The sequence below is a fragment of the Rhinopithecus roxellana genome, chromosome 3 (assembly GCF_007565055.1).
Source record: "Rhinopithecus roxellana isolate Shanxi Qingling chromosome 3, ASM756505v1, whole genome shotgun sequence".
Taxonomy (NCBI): Eukaryota; Metazoa; Chordata; class Mammalia; order Primates; family Cercopithecidae; genus Rhinopithecus; species Rhinopithecus roxellana.
This window is the reverse complement of record NC_044551.1, coordinates 34,304,278-34,320,078: the sequence shown is the minus strand read 5'-3', so window position 1 is coordinate 34,320,078 and position 15,801 is coordinate 34,304,278. Positions and strand designations below refer to the sequence as shown.

The 15,801-nt window shown below is 43.3% G+C and overlaps 1 protein-coding gene across 3 annotated transcripts in view; it reads right to left on the bottom strand.

Annotated features, from left to right (window-relative positions):
- Positions 1–15,801, bottom strand: part of TTC1 (tetratricopeptide repeat domain 1) — a 58,111-nt gene that overhangs the window by 7,397 nt on the left and 34,913 nt on the right. For all 3 annotated transcript variants that reach the window (XM_010369917.1, XM_010369918.1, XM_010369919.2), the window contains exons 6-7: positions 9,314–9,462; positions 7,815–7,869 (exon numbers count right to left, since the gene is read on the bottom strand). In XM_010369917.1, the coding sequence (XP_010368219.1) occupies positions 7,815–7,869; positions 9,314–9,462 (204 nt within the window). The remainder of the gene's footprint in view (positions 1–7,814; positions 7,870–9,313; positions 9,463–15,801) is intronic.

Below are 15,801 nucleotides of genomic sequence, written 5' to 3'. Positions count from 1 at the left end.
GGCTCACTCCTATAATCCCAGTACTTTGAGAGGCTGAGGCAGGCAGATCACTTGAGGTCAGGAGTTGGAGACCAGCCTGGCCAACATGGTGAAAACCCATCTCTACAAAAATAGAAAAATTAGCCAGGCGTGGTGGCATGTGCCTATAATCCCAGCTACTTGGGAGGCCGAGGCAGAAGAATTGTTTGAACTCAGGAGGCAGAGGTTGCAGTGAGCCGAGATTGTGCCACTGCACTCCAGCCTGGTGACAGAACGAGGCTCTGTGTCACAAAACAAAACAAAACAAAAAACCCCCAAATATGACATAACCTTAGCTGATAAAGCAGCAGCAGGGTTTGAGAGGACTGAGTCCGATACTGGAAGAACTATTGTGGGTAAAATGCTATCAAACAGCACTGCATGCTACTGAGAAATCTTTCATGAAAGGAAGAATCAACTGATGTGGCAAACTTCCTTGCTATCTTATTTAAAGATACTGCCACAGACACTCCAGTGTTTAGCAACTACCACCTTGATCAGTCAGCAGCCATCCACGTGGAGGCAAAGCTCTCCAGCAGCAAAACGATTACAACTCCCTGAAGGCTGAGCTCATCATCAACATTTTTTAAGCAACTTTTTGATTTCCCGGTGCATACAGAGGTCACGTTTATATAATACTATAGTGACTTCTGTATGCACTGGGAAATCAAAACATTCTTGTGATTCGCTTTCTTGTGCTGGTCTGGAACTGAACCTGCAACATCTCTGAGGTACGCCTGTATTAGACCTTGGGTAAATTCGAGGGCTGAAAGAAGCCTTACCACGGATTTTCAAAGGAGTGGGAACTATTCTCCTAAGAAGCTTCAGGATAGCAATTAGGAAATGAAGACAGGCCGGGCGCGGTGGCTCAAGCCTGTAATCCCAGCACTTTGGGAGGCCGAGACGGGCGGATCACGAGGTCAGGAGATCGAGACCATCCTGGCTAACATGGTGAAACCCCGTCCCTACTAAAAAATACAAAAACTAGCTGGGCGAGGTGGCGGGCGCCTGTAGTCCCAGCTACTCGGGAGGCTGAGGCAGGAGAATGGCATGAACCCGGGAGGCGGAGCTTGCAGTGAGCCGAGATGGCGCCACTGCACTCCAGCCTGGGCGACAGAGCGAGACTCCATCTCAAAAAAGAAAAAAAAAAAAAAAAAAAAAGGAAATGAAGACAAAAGCAAAGCACTGAAAAGCTGACATTCTCTACTAAGGGAACAACCAACCACAACAAGGAATTGGTTTCTTGTAGAACGTGGCCAGAGTGCAAAATCCTGCAGGTGTACAGTCTGTAATGACAGATATCAGGTAGAATAGTGTGAGAAGTGTGAGAAATGTGGGGTGGGGGGGGAACAGACTCTGGGTTTCTGTACCTAAATGTGTGGCTTCAGCAGCTTTAAGAGGGGTGGTAACAAGTTAGTCTTTCTTGTGAGCCTCATTGAGGGAGCTGATTCTAGGACCTTCTACTACTTGCAAAGCAGAAAAGTACATGATATCCGGGTATAGCCAGAATATGCTGAACTTGGCAATGACATGTTAATTCTATCTCCGCATGTAGCTCTTGAATGTGGCACTCATACAAGATGATATATATATATATATTTTTCTTTTGAGACAGGGTTTCACTCGGTTGCCCAGACTGGCATGCAGTGGTGCCATCACAGCTCACTGCTGCTTTGACCGCCTGGGCTCAAGGAATCCTCCCAACTTAGCCTCCCAAGTGTGAGACTACAGGCACATGCTACACGCCAGGCTAATTTTTTATTTTTATTTTTTGTAGAGACAGGGTCTTGCTATATGCTGCCTAGGCTGGTCTTGACCTCCCAAGCTCAAGGGATCTTCTTACATAGGTCTCCCAATGTGCTAGGATTATAGGCATGAGCCACCATGCCAAGATCCAGATGGTATTCTTTTAATTCAGTTCACAATGTGCTCTCATCAGATTGCTAGTGGCCAGGAGTGAACAACTGAGTGACTTTAGGAATCAGGAGACCAGGAATATGTTCCTAGAAAGTGAAGGTATGAGTGGAAAACCTGGGTTGGATACGAACAAGGCCCACATGTGTGCCAGAGTGGCCAGGGCAGGGGCAGCAGCAGGTGCTGGTGAAAGGAAGGTGGATTACTGGGGCAATGCCCTGTCTTTGTGTCTATGGTTTCTTTGAGGGAAGTAGGTAAGTTTCAAATAGCTGCTGTAGGTCAAGGTGGGGATAGGCACCTGGCAGCTCTTGGTTAAGGTAGGAAGAGTAGCATCTCATGGAATGGTCAGAACACAAACCATACTTGTGTTCTGGGACCTACTCCCTACCCAGGACCTGGGGCAAGGGAAGCTTGGTATCCCCCGCACACCCAGTAAGTGGTAAATGTAACTGACTCTATTCCTCTAGTGGCAACTTGTCCAAATAGAGAGCTGAAATCTGAAGTCTAGTGAATTGGAAGACCACACATTCTGAAATGTCTGCTTTCTAGTTTTTCTCTGCTGTAGATACAACACAAAGAAGAAAAGATAAAACTCAGTGCCATGGCTGCTTTTGCTCAGGAGGTGTCTCTCGGAGCAGAGCTGAATGCCCCTCTTAGCCATGCCCTCCTTTGGCCTTTAACTCCTCACCTGAGCTGCCTCTACACTCTGTCTCTCAACTCATCAGAGTCATTAAAGTTGAGTGTGTATCAGAAACACTTGAGGGGTTAAAACTAGATTGCTGAGTTCCATCCTAAATCTCTGATTCAGTAGGTCTGGGGTAGGGCCTGATATCATGCATTTTTGGCAGGTCCTCAGGTACTGATGTTCTGGGCACCATATTTGAGCTGCAGCCCCAAAAGGTTAACTTGCTTTGCAACTGGTGATTAGAATGTTGATGAGAGGGCGTGTATCAAAAAATGAATTGTAAACACCCATCTCTAGTGATTAGAGGGATAAAGCTGCCTGGGTAGAGCTTCCCCGTTAGACAATGTGAAAAGTAGCCCACGCAGTCTATGTTACGTTTTGGAGAAAGTAGATGACTCTATTTGCTACCTCATAGTTCAATAAACTGAGATGACAGATCAAGGAAGAACCAAAAATATGTACATACAGATTTTATTGACAATTTCACTTGCTTGAAAGACTTCTTGGCTGGGCCAGCAAACATAATAACTTGCAAATGATGACGGATGTCTTTACCCTATATTCTTTTCTATTTGGAATCAAAGTTTGTTTGGAGACCTGTGGCATCATCCCAATATAAATCTCTTGCCCTCCCAGCATGGCTGCCAAAAAGAATGACTCATGTGCAAAGAACTAACCCCCAGGAAGGCACTCCTCCCATAAGGTGACACAGCCACACTTCTCAAGGGACTCCTGAGGGCAGAGCAGTAACATGGGGCGTTTGTCCTAAGAATCTTACAGTTGAGCAGAGGAGCTTCAGGGTTGCTGAAAGTGTCTCGTCAGTTTTACTTTTAAATTTTTTTTTTTTTTAAACTATTTACCTATGTGAGCAAAAAAATTTAATACTGTAAAATTGAAACAATGAAATATATGCATAAAGGCTTAGATATACTCATAAAGGCTGTGTCTGCCATATGAAACCTGACTTCAGATCTTTATGTTCCTCAGACTAACCTGATTATTCTGATTATAAATGCTATACCGTACATTTGAATTTATATAAAACACTACTTTTTTTTTTTTTTCTATATTATGGTTTCACATGAGATTTTTCTTTTCTTTTTTTGGTTTTGAGAAAGGGTTTTGGCTCTGTTGCCCAGGGTGGTACCATCATAACACTGCAGACTTGACCTCCTGGACTAAGGCGATCCACCTCAGCCTCCCAAGAAGCTAGGACCACAGTCTTGCGCTACCACGCCTGGCTAATTTTTAAAGTTTTTGCAGAGATGACGGTCTCGCCATGTTGCCCAGGCTGGTCTCAAACTGCTGGGCTCAAGCAATCCTCCCACCTTGGCCTCCCAAAATGTTGGGATTACAGGCATGAGCTACTGTACCCAGCCAACTTGTTTATCCAGCTATTTAAGAAAACTGTGAAATCATTACATCAGAGAAAAAGCAAATAAAGCATCAATGACTAGTTGCTCAAAAATGCTCTGAGCCTCCTGGGATGCTATGTGCAGGGTTTCTATTTCCATCTCATCACACTATCAACCACATATACCCTTAAGTTCTTTTAAACCTTACATTCCTTGGTTATTATGGCTGTGAGGCTAATTATCCCAGAGAAAAGGACAAAAAAAAAAAAAAAAAAAACAAACACCAAAAAAACAAAACCCAACCCCCCACTCCAGCTGCTGACCACTTTCCTCAAGTGATCGTCTTGATGCTATCATGATCATCTTCTGTGATCAGCAAGGACCACTAGGACTAATGGTCCTAATGTGCCACTAGGACTAATGGCCACCCTGGGTCTCCTGTTCTAAAGATTATAAATGACGGGCTAGAAAGGGCAAAGCAAATAATTGTTCTACCCACTAATAATGCCTATCAGGATTTTTTCCTCAAGGAGTACATAGCTCTTCTTTCTAATGAAAAGGAAATTACAGATATGGAAGAAAAAACAAGTTAAAGAATACTGAACAAATCTAAATAAAAACCCATTTTGTACTACTAAAAGTGATCTACAGATTCAATGTAATACCTGTCGAAACACCAATGACATTCTTCATGGAAAGAGAAAAATCCCAAAATTTGTATGGAACCACAAAAGACCCTGAAAGCTAAAGTGCTCCTGAATAAAAAGAACAAAAGCTGTAATAGGCATCGCACTACCTGATTTTATAATTTTCTTTTTTTTTAAAGACAGGGTCTCACTCTGTCACCCAGGCTTGCGTGCAGTGGCATCATTGTGGCTCAATGAAGTCTTGGCCTCCTGGGCTCCAGTGATCCTCCCACATTAGCCTCCTAAGTAGCTGGGACTACACATGCACACCAGCACATCTGGCTAATTTTTGTAGCGACAGGATTTTGCCATGTTACCCAGGCTGGTCTCGAACTCTTGGGCTCAGCCTGCCACCAAATTGCTGGGATTACAGGTGTGAGCCACTACACCCAGCCCACACTACCCGATTTAAAAAATGTTTAACTGCTTATACTCCACAGAAGTCATCATTTTAACAGGAACTAGCATAAAGATCATGCAGTCCACTGTGAAAAGCTCGCTCAGAACTGCTAAGTGATACTAATTTGCATTCAGAATGTCTAGCCTCCAGGGATCTCACAGAACATGAACCAAAGTTACCTCATCTGTAACAAAGAGGAAAGAACACCAGAAAAGCTCTTGTGGGGGCTGAAATTCCATGTAAAGAGTGATTTCTCTCTTCTAGTATCTACTGTGGGGTAACACCTAGAGCAGTATCTTATTCATGATTTCTATACTCATTAAGGGAAAAGAATCTAGCCATTCAAACTACACATGTGTAACAACACACATTATTTACAAAGCAACTTAAATTGGTTAAGTCTAATGGCAGGTGATTTCATTTTAGAAGCAACTGAGGGAATGAATTCAACTTGAATTTTTTCAAATGAAGAGAATGACGTAAGAAAAACCCAAAGCCTTAGAGACAGAACATTCTGGTGCATTAGAATTTATAAAGACAAGGGCAAATGGAAGTTTTAATTCCATTTGGAACTAACAGTAGGCAGTAAGATTCAGTTTGCACCAGTCCCTTTACTGGACTGGCTTTAAAAAAACAGACTAAGAGACCAATGCCTTCCAGATCCACTATGGCCATTCACAAGGTCATCTTTTTTAGCAAGAAATTCAAATACTAAATGCAAATACTTTTTTTTTTTCTAAAATAGAGCATCATTGTTAGTAAAAATAGGTAAGAAAAATTTTGCTCTTTTCCTTCTTCTCTTTTTTGAGACAGGGTCATGCTCTGTTGCCCAGTGAGGAGTGTGGTGGCACCATCATCGCTCACTGTAGCTTCGAACCCTCGGGCTCAACTGATCCTCCCATGTAGCTGGGACTACGGGCAGGCACATGCCACCATGCCTGGCTAATTTTTTCTAGAATGGGGTTTCACCATGTGGCCTAGGCTGGCCTCAAACTCCTGGGCTCAAGCAATCCTCCTAACTTGGCCTCCTAAAGTGCTGGGATCACAGGAGCCACTGTGCCCGGCCAAGTTTAATTAAATAAGTAAATTAAGGGAAAAGCTCCCCCATCCCCCTCCCTTTTTTGGAAAATCTGGGGAGGGCTCCAGAGCTATCCCGAGTCTGAAGTAGCAATCTTTACAGTCTCTAGCCGGCAGGGGCCAGAAGACTCTGGATAGTCTAGGTTAATGGTTAATGGCCTCCTCTCAATCGACTTGGCTATCAGAATGATCCTTTGGGAAATTTGTTCCCATTTGCTGGATACTGATGTCTGGAAGGCCATAAATGCCAGGCAGGCCCTATTTATTTATTTATTTATTTATTATTTTTTAGATGGAGTCTCACTGTCTCCCAGGCTGGAGTGCAGTGGCGCGATCTTGGCTCACTGCAAGCTCAACCTCCCGGGTTCACACCATTCTCCTGCCTCAGCCTCCTGAGTAGCTGGGACTACGGGCGCCCGCCACTACGCCCGGCTAATTTTTTGTATTTTTAGTAGAGACAGGGTTTCACTGTGTTAGCAAGGATGGTCTCGATCTCCTGACCTCGTGATCCGCCTGCCGTGGCCTCCCAAAGTGCTGGGATTATAGGCGTGAGCGCCCAATTTATTTTAAATTATTTTTCCTTTAGGGCCACATGATTGCAATTTATTAAATGTAATTCAAATAACAGATTTAGAAAATACTCATAAAGGAAAATACATGGCAGATCCTGACCAGCGAAATATCAGACAGGTTACAAGTGGAAAAGACTTAAGTCTGTGTTCAGAAGCCCTCACTCCTCTTACTCAAGCAGATTGTTCGTGGGAGGTTCTCTGATTCCGGCTCTAAAATGGTTTGGCAAATACGAGAAATAACTAAACATGGATCATATGAATCCATTTGCCCTACCCCTACCCCCAGTCTTTTTTCTCTTTACTCCTAATTCCTGTCCTCTCGTGTGTTCTCAAACGCTAAAGGGACTTTGAGGGCCATTTTCTAAATAAAAATTCTCATGATCTTGACTGCATCCTAATGAACCTGAAGGAGTGATTATTCAATGAAGAAACTCAACGGTTTTTATGTAATTGTCATCTGAAATCGAGGTTGGTGGTATCCTAGGATTTTTAATTCCATTTAAGCATAATCCCAGGGAACTGAATTATGCTTAAATTCTTGCAGGCAAGAACAATTCCCAAGAAAATAAAAAAGGAAGTCTGATTTCCGAAAAAGCCAATATCCTCTCAGCCATGCTGCCCCTTCTGGGGTCAAAATAACTGAGAAGTCAGTAGCCCTGTGGTACTGCAGTCCACAGTAAAGGCAGAGTCGGAAACTTTTTCTTCTTTTTTTTGTTTTTTTGAGACGGAGTTTCGCTCTGTCGCCTAGGCTGGAGTATAGTGGCCGGATCTCAGCTCACTGCAAGCTCCGCCTCCCGGGTTTACGCCATTCTCCTGCCTCAGCCTCCCGAGTAGCTGGGACTACAGGCGCCAGCCACCTCGCCCGGCTAGCTTTTTGTATTTTTTAGTAGAGATGGGGTTTCACCGTGTTAGCCAGGATGGTCTCCATCTCCTGACCTCGTGATCCGCCCATCTCGGCCTCCCAAAGTGCTGGGATTACAGGTTTGAGCCACCGCGCCCGGCCCTGGAAACTTTTTCTAACTGTTGTGTTCTCCTCTAGTATTCACTATGTCCCCATCCTAGGTTCCTAGCTGTTTATGATCAAGCGAAAGTAAGAAGTAAGCTTACCTAACATCTCTTCTTTTAGTCTTTCATTACGTTCTTCAATTTGCTTAGGTAATCTCTGAGGAAAAGAAGAGAAACAAGGGTTGGTACAAAAAAATCCTTTGCCTTTATTCTGAATTTGAGAAACACGAGAATCCTAATGTGGAAATAAGATCAAGTTAGGTATATGTCTATGATCCTATTAAATAAAGGGGGGAAAAAAATCCAAGTATTTATGTTTATGGGTGTGCTACACAAAGACAAAAGTTCTGTTTGGGCCAGGTGCAGTGACTCCTGCCCTTATTCCCAGAACTTTTGGAGGCTGAGTTGGGAGGATTGCTTGAGTTCAGGAGTTTGAGACCACCTTGGGCAACATGGCCAAGTGCCACCTCTATAGGAAATACAAAAATCAGCTGGGTGCGGTGGCATGTGTCTGTAGTTGCAGCTGAGGCGGGAGTGCTGCTTGAATCTGGGAGGTTGAGGGTGCAGTGAGCCATGACTGTGCCACTGCTCTCTAGTGTGGGTGACAGAGGAAAAAAAAAAAAAAAAAAAAAAAAAAGTTTTGTTTGGCTCTATTTCCAGGCCTTAACAGAAAGCCTACACTAAAGGAGGGCATCAATACAAATTTAACAAATAAATATATACAGAAAAAAAGTCTGAAAGGATACATATCAGATGTTTACAGTGCTATATTTGTATTTTTAACTTTTCTTATTCATTTGCATTTTTCTTTTTTTTTTAAGACAGTCTTGCACTGTCACCCAGACTGGAGTGCAGTGGTGCAATCTCAGCTCACTGCAACCTCCACCCCCCAGGTTCAAGCAATTCTCCCGCCTCAGCCTCTTGAGTTGCTGGGATTATAGGCATGTGCCACCACGCCCGGCTAATTTTGTATTTTTAGTAGAGACAGGGTTTCTCCATGTTGGTCAGGCTGGTCTCGAACTCCCGATCTCAGGTGATCTGCCCTCCTCGGCCTTCCAAAGTACTGGGATTACAGGCGTAGGCCACCGCACCCAGCCTGGTTGTTTGTTTTTAAGAGACAAGGTCTTACTCTGTTGCTTATGATGGAATGCATTGACATAGTCATAGCTCGCCGCAGCCTCCAACTCCTAGGCTCAATGATCCTCTCTGTCGCCCAGGCTGCAGTGCAGTGGCATGATCTCAGCTCACTGCAACCTCTGCCTTCTGGGTTCAAGCAATTCTCCTGTCTCAGCCTCCCAAGTAGCTAGGACTATAGGTGTGTACAACCACACGTGGCTAATTTTTCGTATTTTTAGAAGAGATGGGGTTTTGTCTCTCGAGCTGGTCTCGAGCTCCTGGCCTCAACTGATCTCTCCTCCTCGGCCTCCTGCAGTGCTGGGATTACAGGCATGAGCCACCACGCCTGGCCTCCCATATATTTTGATAAGCTCCTCAAAAGCACAGAAATGGAATTTAACTGAGTCTGAAGGGATTATTTAGGACTCACTGGGTAGCAACACAAAGAATAGAAGGAAAAATATTTAAAAAAATGTAGGTTTTACCATACAAGCCTCTCTTGCTTGATGTACTGATGGATCTTTTTCTAATATAGATTTATAGTCTTCCAGGGCTTCATCTAGCTTGTCCGTCTTCTCATACAACTCCGCTCTCCTCAATATTGCCCTGATATAGCTGGGGTTTAACTGAATTGCTGTAAGAAGAGAAGAAATAATTTTTATCACAAAGAAAAAAGGCCTACATGTCTTTGGCTATATCAGATTCCTTCATCAATCATCCTCCAAGGGTACGAAAGGAAGAGTCATTTGTCAAGTGCATACCTGATGCTGGAAAACTTTTTCCATAAAGAGCAAGACAGTAAAGACTGTAGGCTTTGTGGGCCAGACAGACCCTCTGTGTTGCAACTCCTCAGTGATGCTACTGTAGCATGAGAACAGGCACACATAGTACATAAACAAAAAAGGGTGGGTGTGTTCCAATAAACTATTTATGGACACTAAAATTTAAGTTTACATACTTTTCACATGATCATGAAATATTTTTCTTTTGCTTTCCAATCATTTACAACTGTAAAAACCATTCTTAGCTTTTAGGCTGTCAAAAACAGGTAGCAGGCTGGATTTGGCTTGTGGCTGTAGTTTGCCATATCCTGGTCTATACTCCAAGTCCTGGTTTTTGCCCACTTGTCATTTACCCAGTCCAGGACAGGCCAGAACACAGAGTTCAAGAGCGCAGTGAAAGAGTGAGAGAGAATTCTTTTTTAGACGGAGTCTCGCTCTGTCGCGCAGGCTAGAGTGCAGTGGTGTGATTTTGGCTCACTACAACCTCCCCCTCCCAGGTTCAAGCGATTCTCCTACCTCAGCCACCCATGCGGCTGGGATTACAGGCATGCGTCACCACGCCCGGCTACTTTTTGTATTTTTAGTAGAGATGGGGTTTCACCATGTTGGCCAGGCTAGGTGAGAGATAATTTGAAGACACAAATTAAAGAGTTAAGGGAAACCAGTCTGGTGGCAGAGTTTATCATTCTCTTTTTTCTAGGTCTTGAGTACTAAGATTACATTTCTAGTTAAATCCTCACTGTTCCTTCAACCCTCAAACTACTGCTCCAGCAGTATGAGGTGGCTGATGCATAATATCTTTTCCTATATCCAGCATCAGCTGTCCTTCTAATAATCCTTTGCTATGTTTTGGTACAACATACTGCATTTCTTCTAATTTCTTGCGAGTTGTTTCTTTTTCTATTAGAAAGCAGTGCTGGCCAGCGGCGGTGGCTCACGCCCATAATCCCAGCACTTTGGGAGACTGAGGCAGACAGGTCAGTTGGGGTCAGGACTTTGAGACCACCAGCCTAGCAACATGGGGAAATCCCATCGCTACTAAAAATACAAAAATTAGCTGGGCGTGGCAGTGTGGGCCTGTAATCCCAGCTATTCGGGTGGCTTAGGCATAAGAATCACTTGAACCCAGGAGGCGGAGGTTGTAAGGAGTGGAGACTGCATCACTGCACTCCAGCCCAGGCAACAGAGCGATAATACTGTCTCAAAAAACAAAACAAAACAAAACAAAACAAACAAACAAAGCAATGTCTTGGCTCTAGAACTTTTTTCTTTTCTCATAATCTATCCTTAATTTTAAAATTCATGCTTCCTGGTATATGTCTGGGCTATAGTGGTAAACAAGACAGATACAGTCCTTGTTCTCATGAAGCCTTATGCTATTCTAGTAGGCAAGAGTAGCCAGGTATATAATTTCAATAGTCATAGTACGAAAATGAAAAATAAAACAAGGTCATGTAAATGCAAGTGAAGTGAGAAATGAGGCAACTTCAGAAAGTGGTCTCAGAATATGAAGAGGGACTATGTGAGAGAGGCCAGCCACGTCAAAGTTAGCTAAGGAGGAGTGTGCCAGGAAGAGGGACCAATAAGAATAACTCTGGCATGTTACCAGGCTGGGGACCAGAGGTTGAAATGTGGGACCATGGAGGACCTTCTTGGCCAGGGAAAGGAGTTTGGACTTTTTCCTGAGTGTGATGAGAAGCCACTGGAAAGTTTTCAAGCAAGCTTCAGACATTCTCTGATTTCCAGTTTTGAAGGACTGCTTTGGCTGCAGTGTGGGGGTTGGGGCAAGACTGAAAGCTGTGACATCAGCTGGAAAGCTAATGCAGTGGTCCAGATGAGAGAAGATGTTGGCTTGGTCTAAGCTGGAAATAGTAGAGATGGAAAACAGCAGCTGGATTAGATTGTCTTTAAATTTGAGCCCACGGAACTTGCTAATTAATTAATTAGCCACGTGGCATGAAAGAACAATCAGGGATGACTCCCAAGGTTTAACTTAAGCAAGGGAATGGATGGTAATGCCATTTATTAGAATGGAAAAAATGAACTGCAAGTTCTGTGTGTGTATGGGGGCTGGGCACGTTATATCTGAGGTGCCTACCAGACATCCAAGCAGAAAGAACAACTTTGCAGTGGGATACAGGACACTAGACTACAGGGCAGAAGTCAGAGCTGAAGACAGAAACTCTGCCATACAGATGGCATGTATTTATTAGTTTTATATTTAAAAATTCATTAATTTTGGCTTTTATCTTTATGAAAATACTGCTTTTGTTTCCCTTAATTGCATTTTTGTTGCTCCAATTTCTTTTTTTTAGATGGAATCTTGCTCTGTCACCCAGGCTGGAGTGTAATGGGACGATCTCGGCTCACTGCAACCTCCACCTCCCGGGTTCAAGTGATTCTCCTGCCTCAGCCTCCTGAGTAGCTGGGATTACAGGCATGCGCCACCACACCCTGCTAATTTTTGTATTTTTAGTAGAGACAGGGTTTCACCATAATGATCAGGCTGGTCTTGAACTCCTGACCTTGTGATCCACCAGCCTCAGCCTCCCAAAGTGTTGGGATTACACGCGTGAGCCACTGTGCCCGGCTTGTTGCTCTAATTTCTTAGGTTAAATAATCCATGCATTTTCCTTGTCAATTTAACTTTTAAAACGACCAATAAAAATTGTGTATATTTATGGTATATAACATAAACATAACATCACGTGTTTTGAAATATACACACAAGGTGGAATGGCCACATTGTGCTAATTTATAGATAGTATTTAAAGCTTCAGAACTGAATGAGATCACTTAGGGAGAAAATACAGAAGGAAAAAAAAAGAAGAGGGTCCCATGCTGGACTAAGATCTAGAGACTTCCAAAATGTTGAGGTTGACATAAAAGCTAATAAAGGAGAATAAGAAGGAACAGCCAAGGAAGCAGGGAAAAAACAAATAGAGTTCATTAAAATTAAGAGAGAGAATTTTAAAGGAGAAAGGAATGATAAACTGTATTAAATGCAGGTAAGGTCAAGTAAAGTTAGGCTAGAGAAGCAACTACTAAATTGAGCAAGATGAAACTGTTGATGACCTTTACAAGATGGGTTTCAATGACATGGATAAAACAAAAGCTCCACGGAAGTGAAGTAAGGAGAAAATGGAAGACTAAGTAGAGAGAGCCAAGTATAGACAATTATTTCAATGAGAGGGATCAGATAAATGGTATAGCAATTGAAGGGGAATATTGGGTCAGGAGAAGGTTTTCTGAAAGAACCCCAAACCTTGAGCTGGGCGCAGTGGCTCACCCCTGTAACCCCAGCACTTTGGGAGGCCGAGGTGGGCAGATCACGCGGTCAGGAGTTCGAGATGAGCCTGGCCAATATGGTGAAACCCCATCTCTACCAAAAATACAAAAATTAGCCGGGCGGGGTGGCATGTGCTTGTAGTCCCAGCTACTCAGGAGGCCGAGGCAGAAGAATCGCCTCCTGGGAGGCGGAGGTTGAAGTGAGCCGAGATGGTACCACTGCACTCCATCCTAGGCGACTGAGCAAGACTCTGTCTGAAAAAATAAAATAAAAAATAAAAAATAAAAAAGCTGGGTGTGGTGGTGTGCACCTGTAGTCCCAGCTACTTAGGAGACTGAGGTGAGAATGAACTTAAACCTATGTCAAGGATGAAAACCCTGGAGCTCCAATATGACCTCAGAAATAAGCTCTTTGCCAAGGTTTATGAATTGAGAGAAGGGAGAGAGACAGAGACAAAGACAGAGAGAGAGAGAGTGTATGTGTGTGTGTGTGGAGGGTGGGGAATGTCGGGGGCTCTCGATACAAACAAACCATATTGATATAAATGTAATTTGCCTATGAATACAATGCATGTATCCATAACGACCATCTCTAACCACACAAGTATTAGTTTAAGCAAATCCAAAAACAAATGTGGAAAACACCTTTGCTGGAAAACACTTTCTTCTCCTTTCCCTCATTTTCTAGGCAAGGCTCCTACACTTCGGGCTGCAGCTGGAAGTAAACTGTTTCATATGGAAATGAACTATTTCTAACAATATACCATGCTAATCACGCTTACAAGGCATTTTTTCACCATTTGGTTACAGAGAAAGAAGCTCTGAAAACCAGCAGCTTGTTCCTAATTTAAACTTCTCAAACCCACACATCCTCACATAAAGGAAATAGGTTAAATAACTTCTTCCAAACAAAACAGTACATTCAGAATTAGTTCCAGTCCAACTTGGTAACAGATCAGAAGTGGTCATCTATATTATAATATAGAAACAGTTTCAGACACTATAAGGAAATACCAAATACAAAGAAAAGAAAGCCAGTAGAGAGGGCACCAAACTAATTAAATAAAAAAATAGGAGTGTCAGAGGCATTTGAATCAGAGTGGCTCCATCTTGAATAGGGGCTAGGTAAAATAAGGCTGAGCCCTACTGGGCTGCATTCCCAGGAGGTTAAGGCATTCTTAATCACAGGATGAGAGAGGAGGTTGGCACAAGATACTGGTCACAAAGACCCTGCTGACAGAACAGGATGCAGTAAAGAGGCTGGCCAAAACCCACTAAAGCCAAGATGGCGATTGAAGTGACTTCTGGTCATCCTCACTGCTTCCTATATGCAAATTATAAAGCATTAACATGCTAAAACACATTCCCTCCAGCACCACGATAGTTTACAAATGCCATGGCAACATTCAGAAGTTACCCTATATATTCTAAAAAGGGACCCTCAGTTCTGGGAAATCTCTGCCCCATTCTTGAAAATCTCATGAGTAATCCACCCCTTGCTTAGCATATAATCGAGAAATAACTGTAAGCATACTTCACTGAGCAGCCCACACTGACTGCAGCTCTGCCTATGGAGTAGCCTTTCTTTTGTTTCTTTATTTCTCTAATAAACTTGCTTTTTCACTTTATGGTCTTGCCCTGAATTATTTCTTGTGAGAGGTCCAAGAATCCTTTCTTGGGGTCTGGATCAGGATCCCTTTTTGGTAACAGCAGGGGAATACACGCTTAGTGTGAGAGGGGATCTAGATAACATATAAGGTTCTCTTCCACTCTATAATTCTCCCAGAAACTATTATCCAAAGAAGAAAAACTAAAAAAATAGAAAACACAAAAATAGTGATTTGCTAGAAAAACTTCTGAGACTAAGCTGCAAGACAAAGTGATTATGTGTATTCTCCACATGAAGTTGGTTAGAGAGGCAAGACACCAGTCTGGCCTATCAGGCAATTTTTGAAAAACAAAACAAAACCCCCAAAACACAAAAAAACTGTAGTGACCCTATGTCTGAGGTGTCGCTATAAAAGTTAGTGGGATGATAAGATCTTTTTTTTTTTTTTGAGACGGAGTCTCGCTGTCACCCAGGCTGGAGTACAGTGGCCGGATCTCAGCTCACTGCAAGCTCCGACTCCCGGGTTCACGCCATTCTCCTGCCTCAGCCTCCCGAGTAGCTGGGACTACAGGCGCCGGCCACCACGCCCGGCTAGTTTTTGTATTTTTTAGTAGAGACGGGGTTTCACCATGTTAGCCAGGATGGTCTCGATCTCCTGACCTCGTGATCCGCCCGTCTCGGCCTCCCAAAGTGCTGGGATTACAGGCTTGAGCCACCGCGCCCGGCCCGAAAAGATCTTAATAAAACTTAGGTATCATATAGCAAAGGCTTGATTCATTGTGAATCTGAAAGGGTAAAAAAAAATGATGTGAAGTAGGTTTGGAAGAATGATGACACCCGAAAAGACTATCAATTCACTAACAGAAACTGTCCCTCATCACAGTTGTCCCCCTTCTCAAAATACACAGATCCAAATGCTCTAACAGCAGCTACAATCTTCAATTTGAATCTCAACAGAAAGTAATTCAGAGACTACAGGAGGTAAATTCTATTCCATGAGTTCTATTGCCAAGATAGCACTGAATTTTTTTTCTTTTGGAGACAGGGTTACTCTGTCACCTAGGCTGGAGTACAGTGGCATAATCATGGCTCATCACAGCCCCAACCTCCTGGGCTCAGCCTCCCGAGTAGCTGGGACTGTAGGCGCATGCCACCATATCTGCCTAAATTTTGTATTTTTGGTAGAGACGGGGTTTCGCCACGTTGCCCAGGCTAGAATTTTTCTTCATGTATTTACCAGTAGAGGAGAAACTGACTGAACTATCTATTCAAAAGCAGTTACTCTAAGATGACT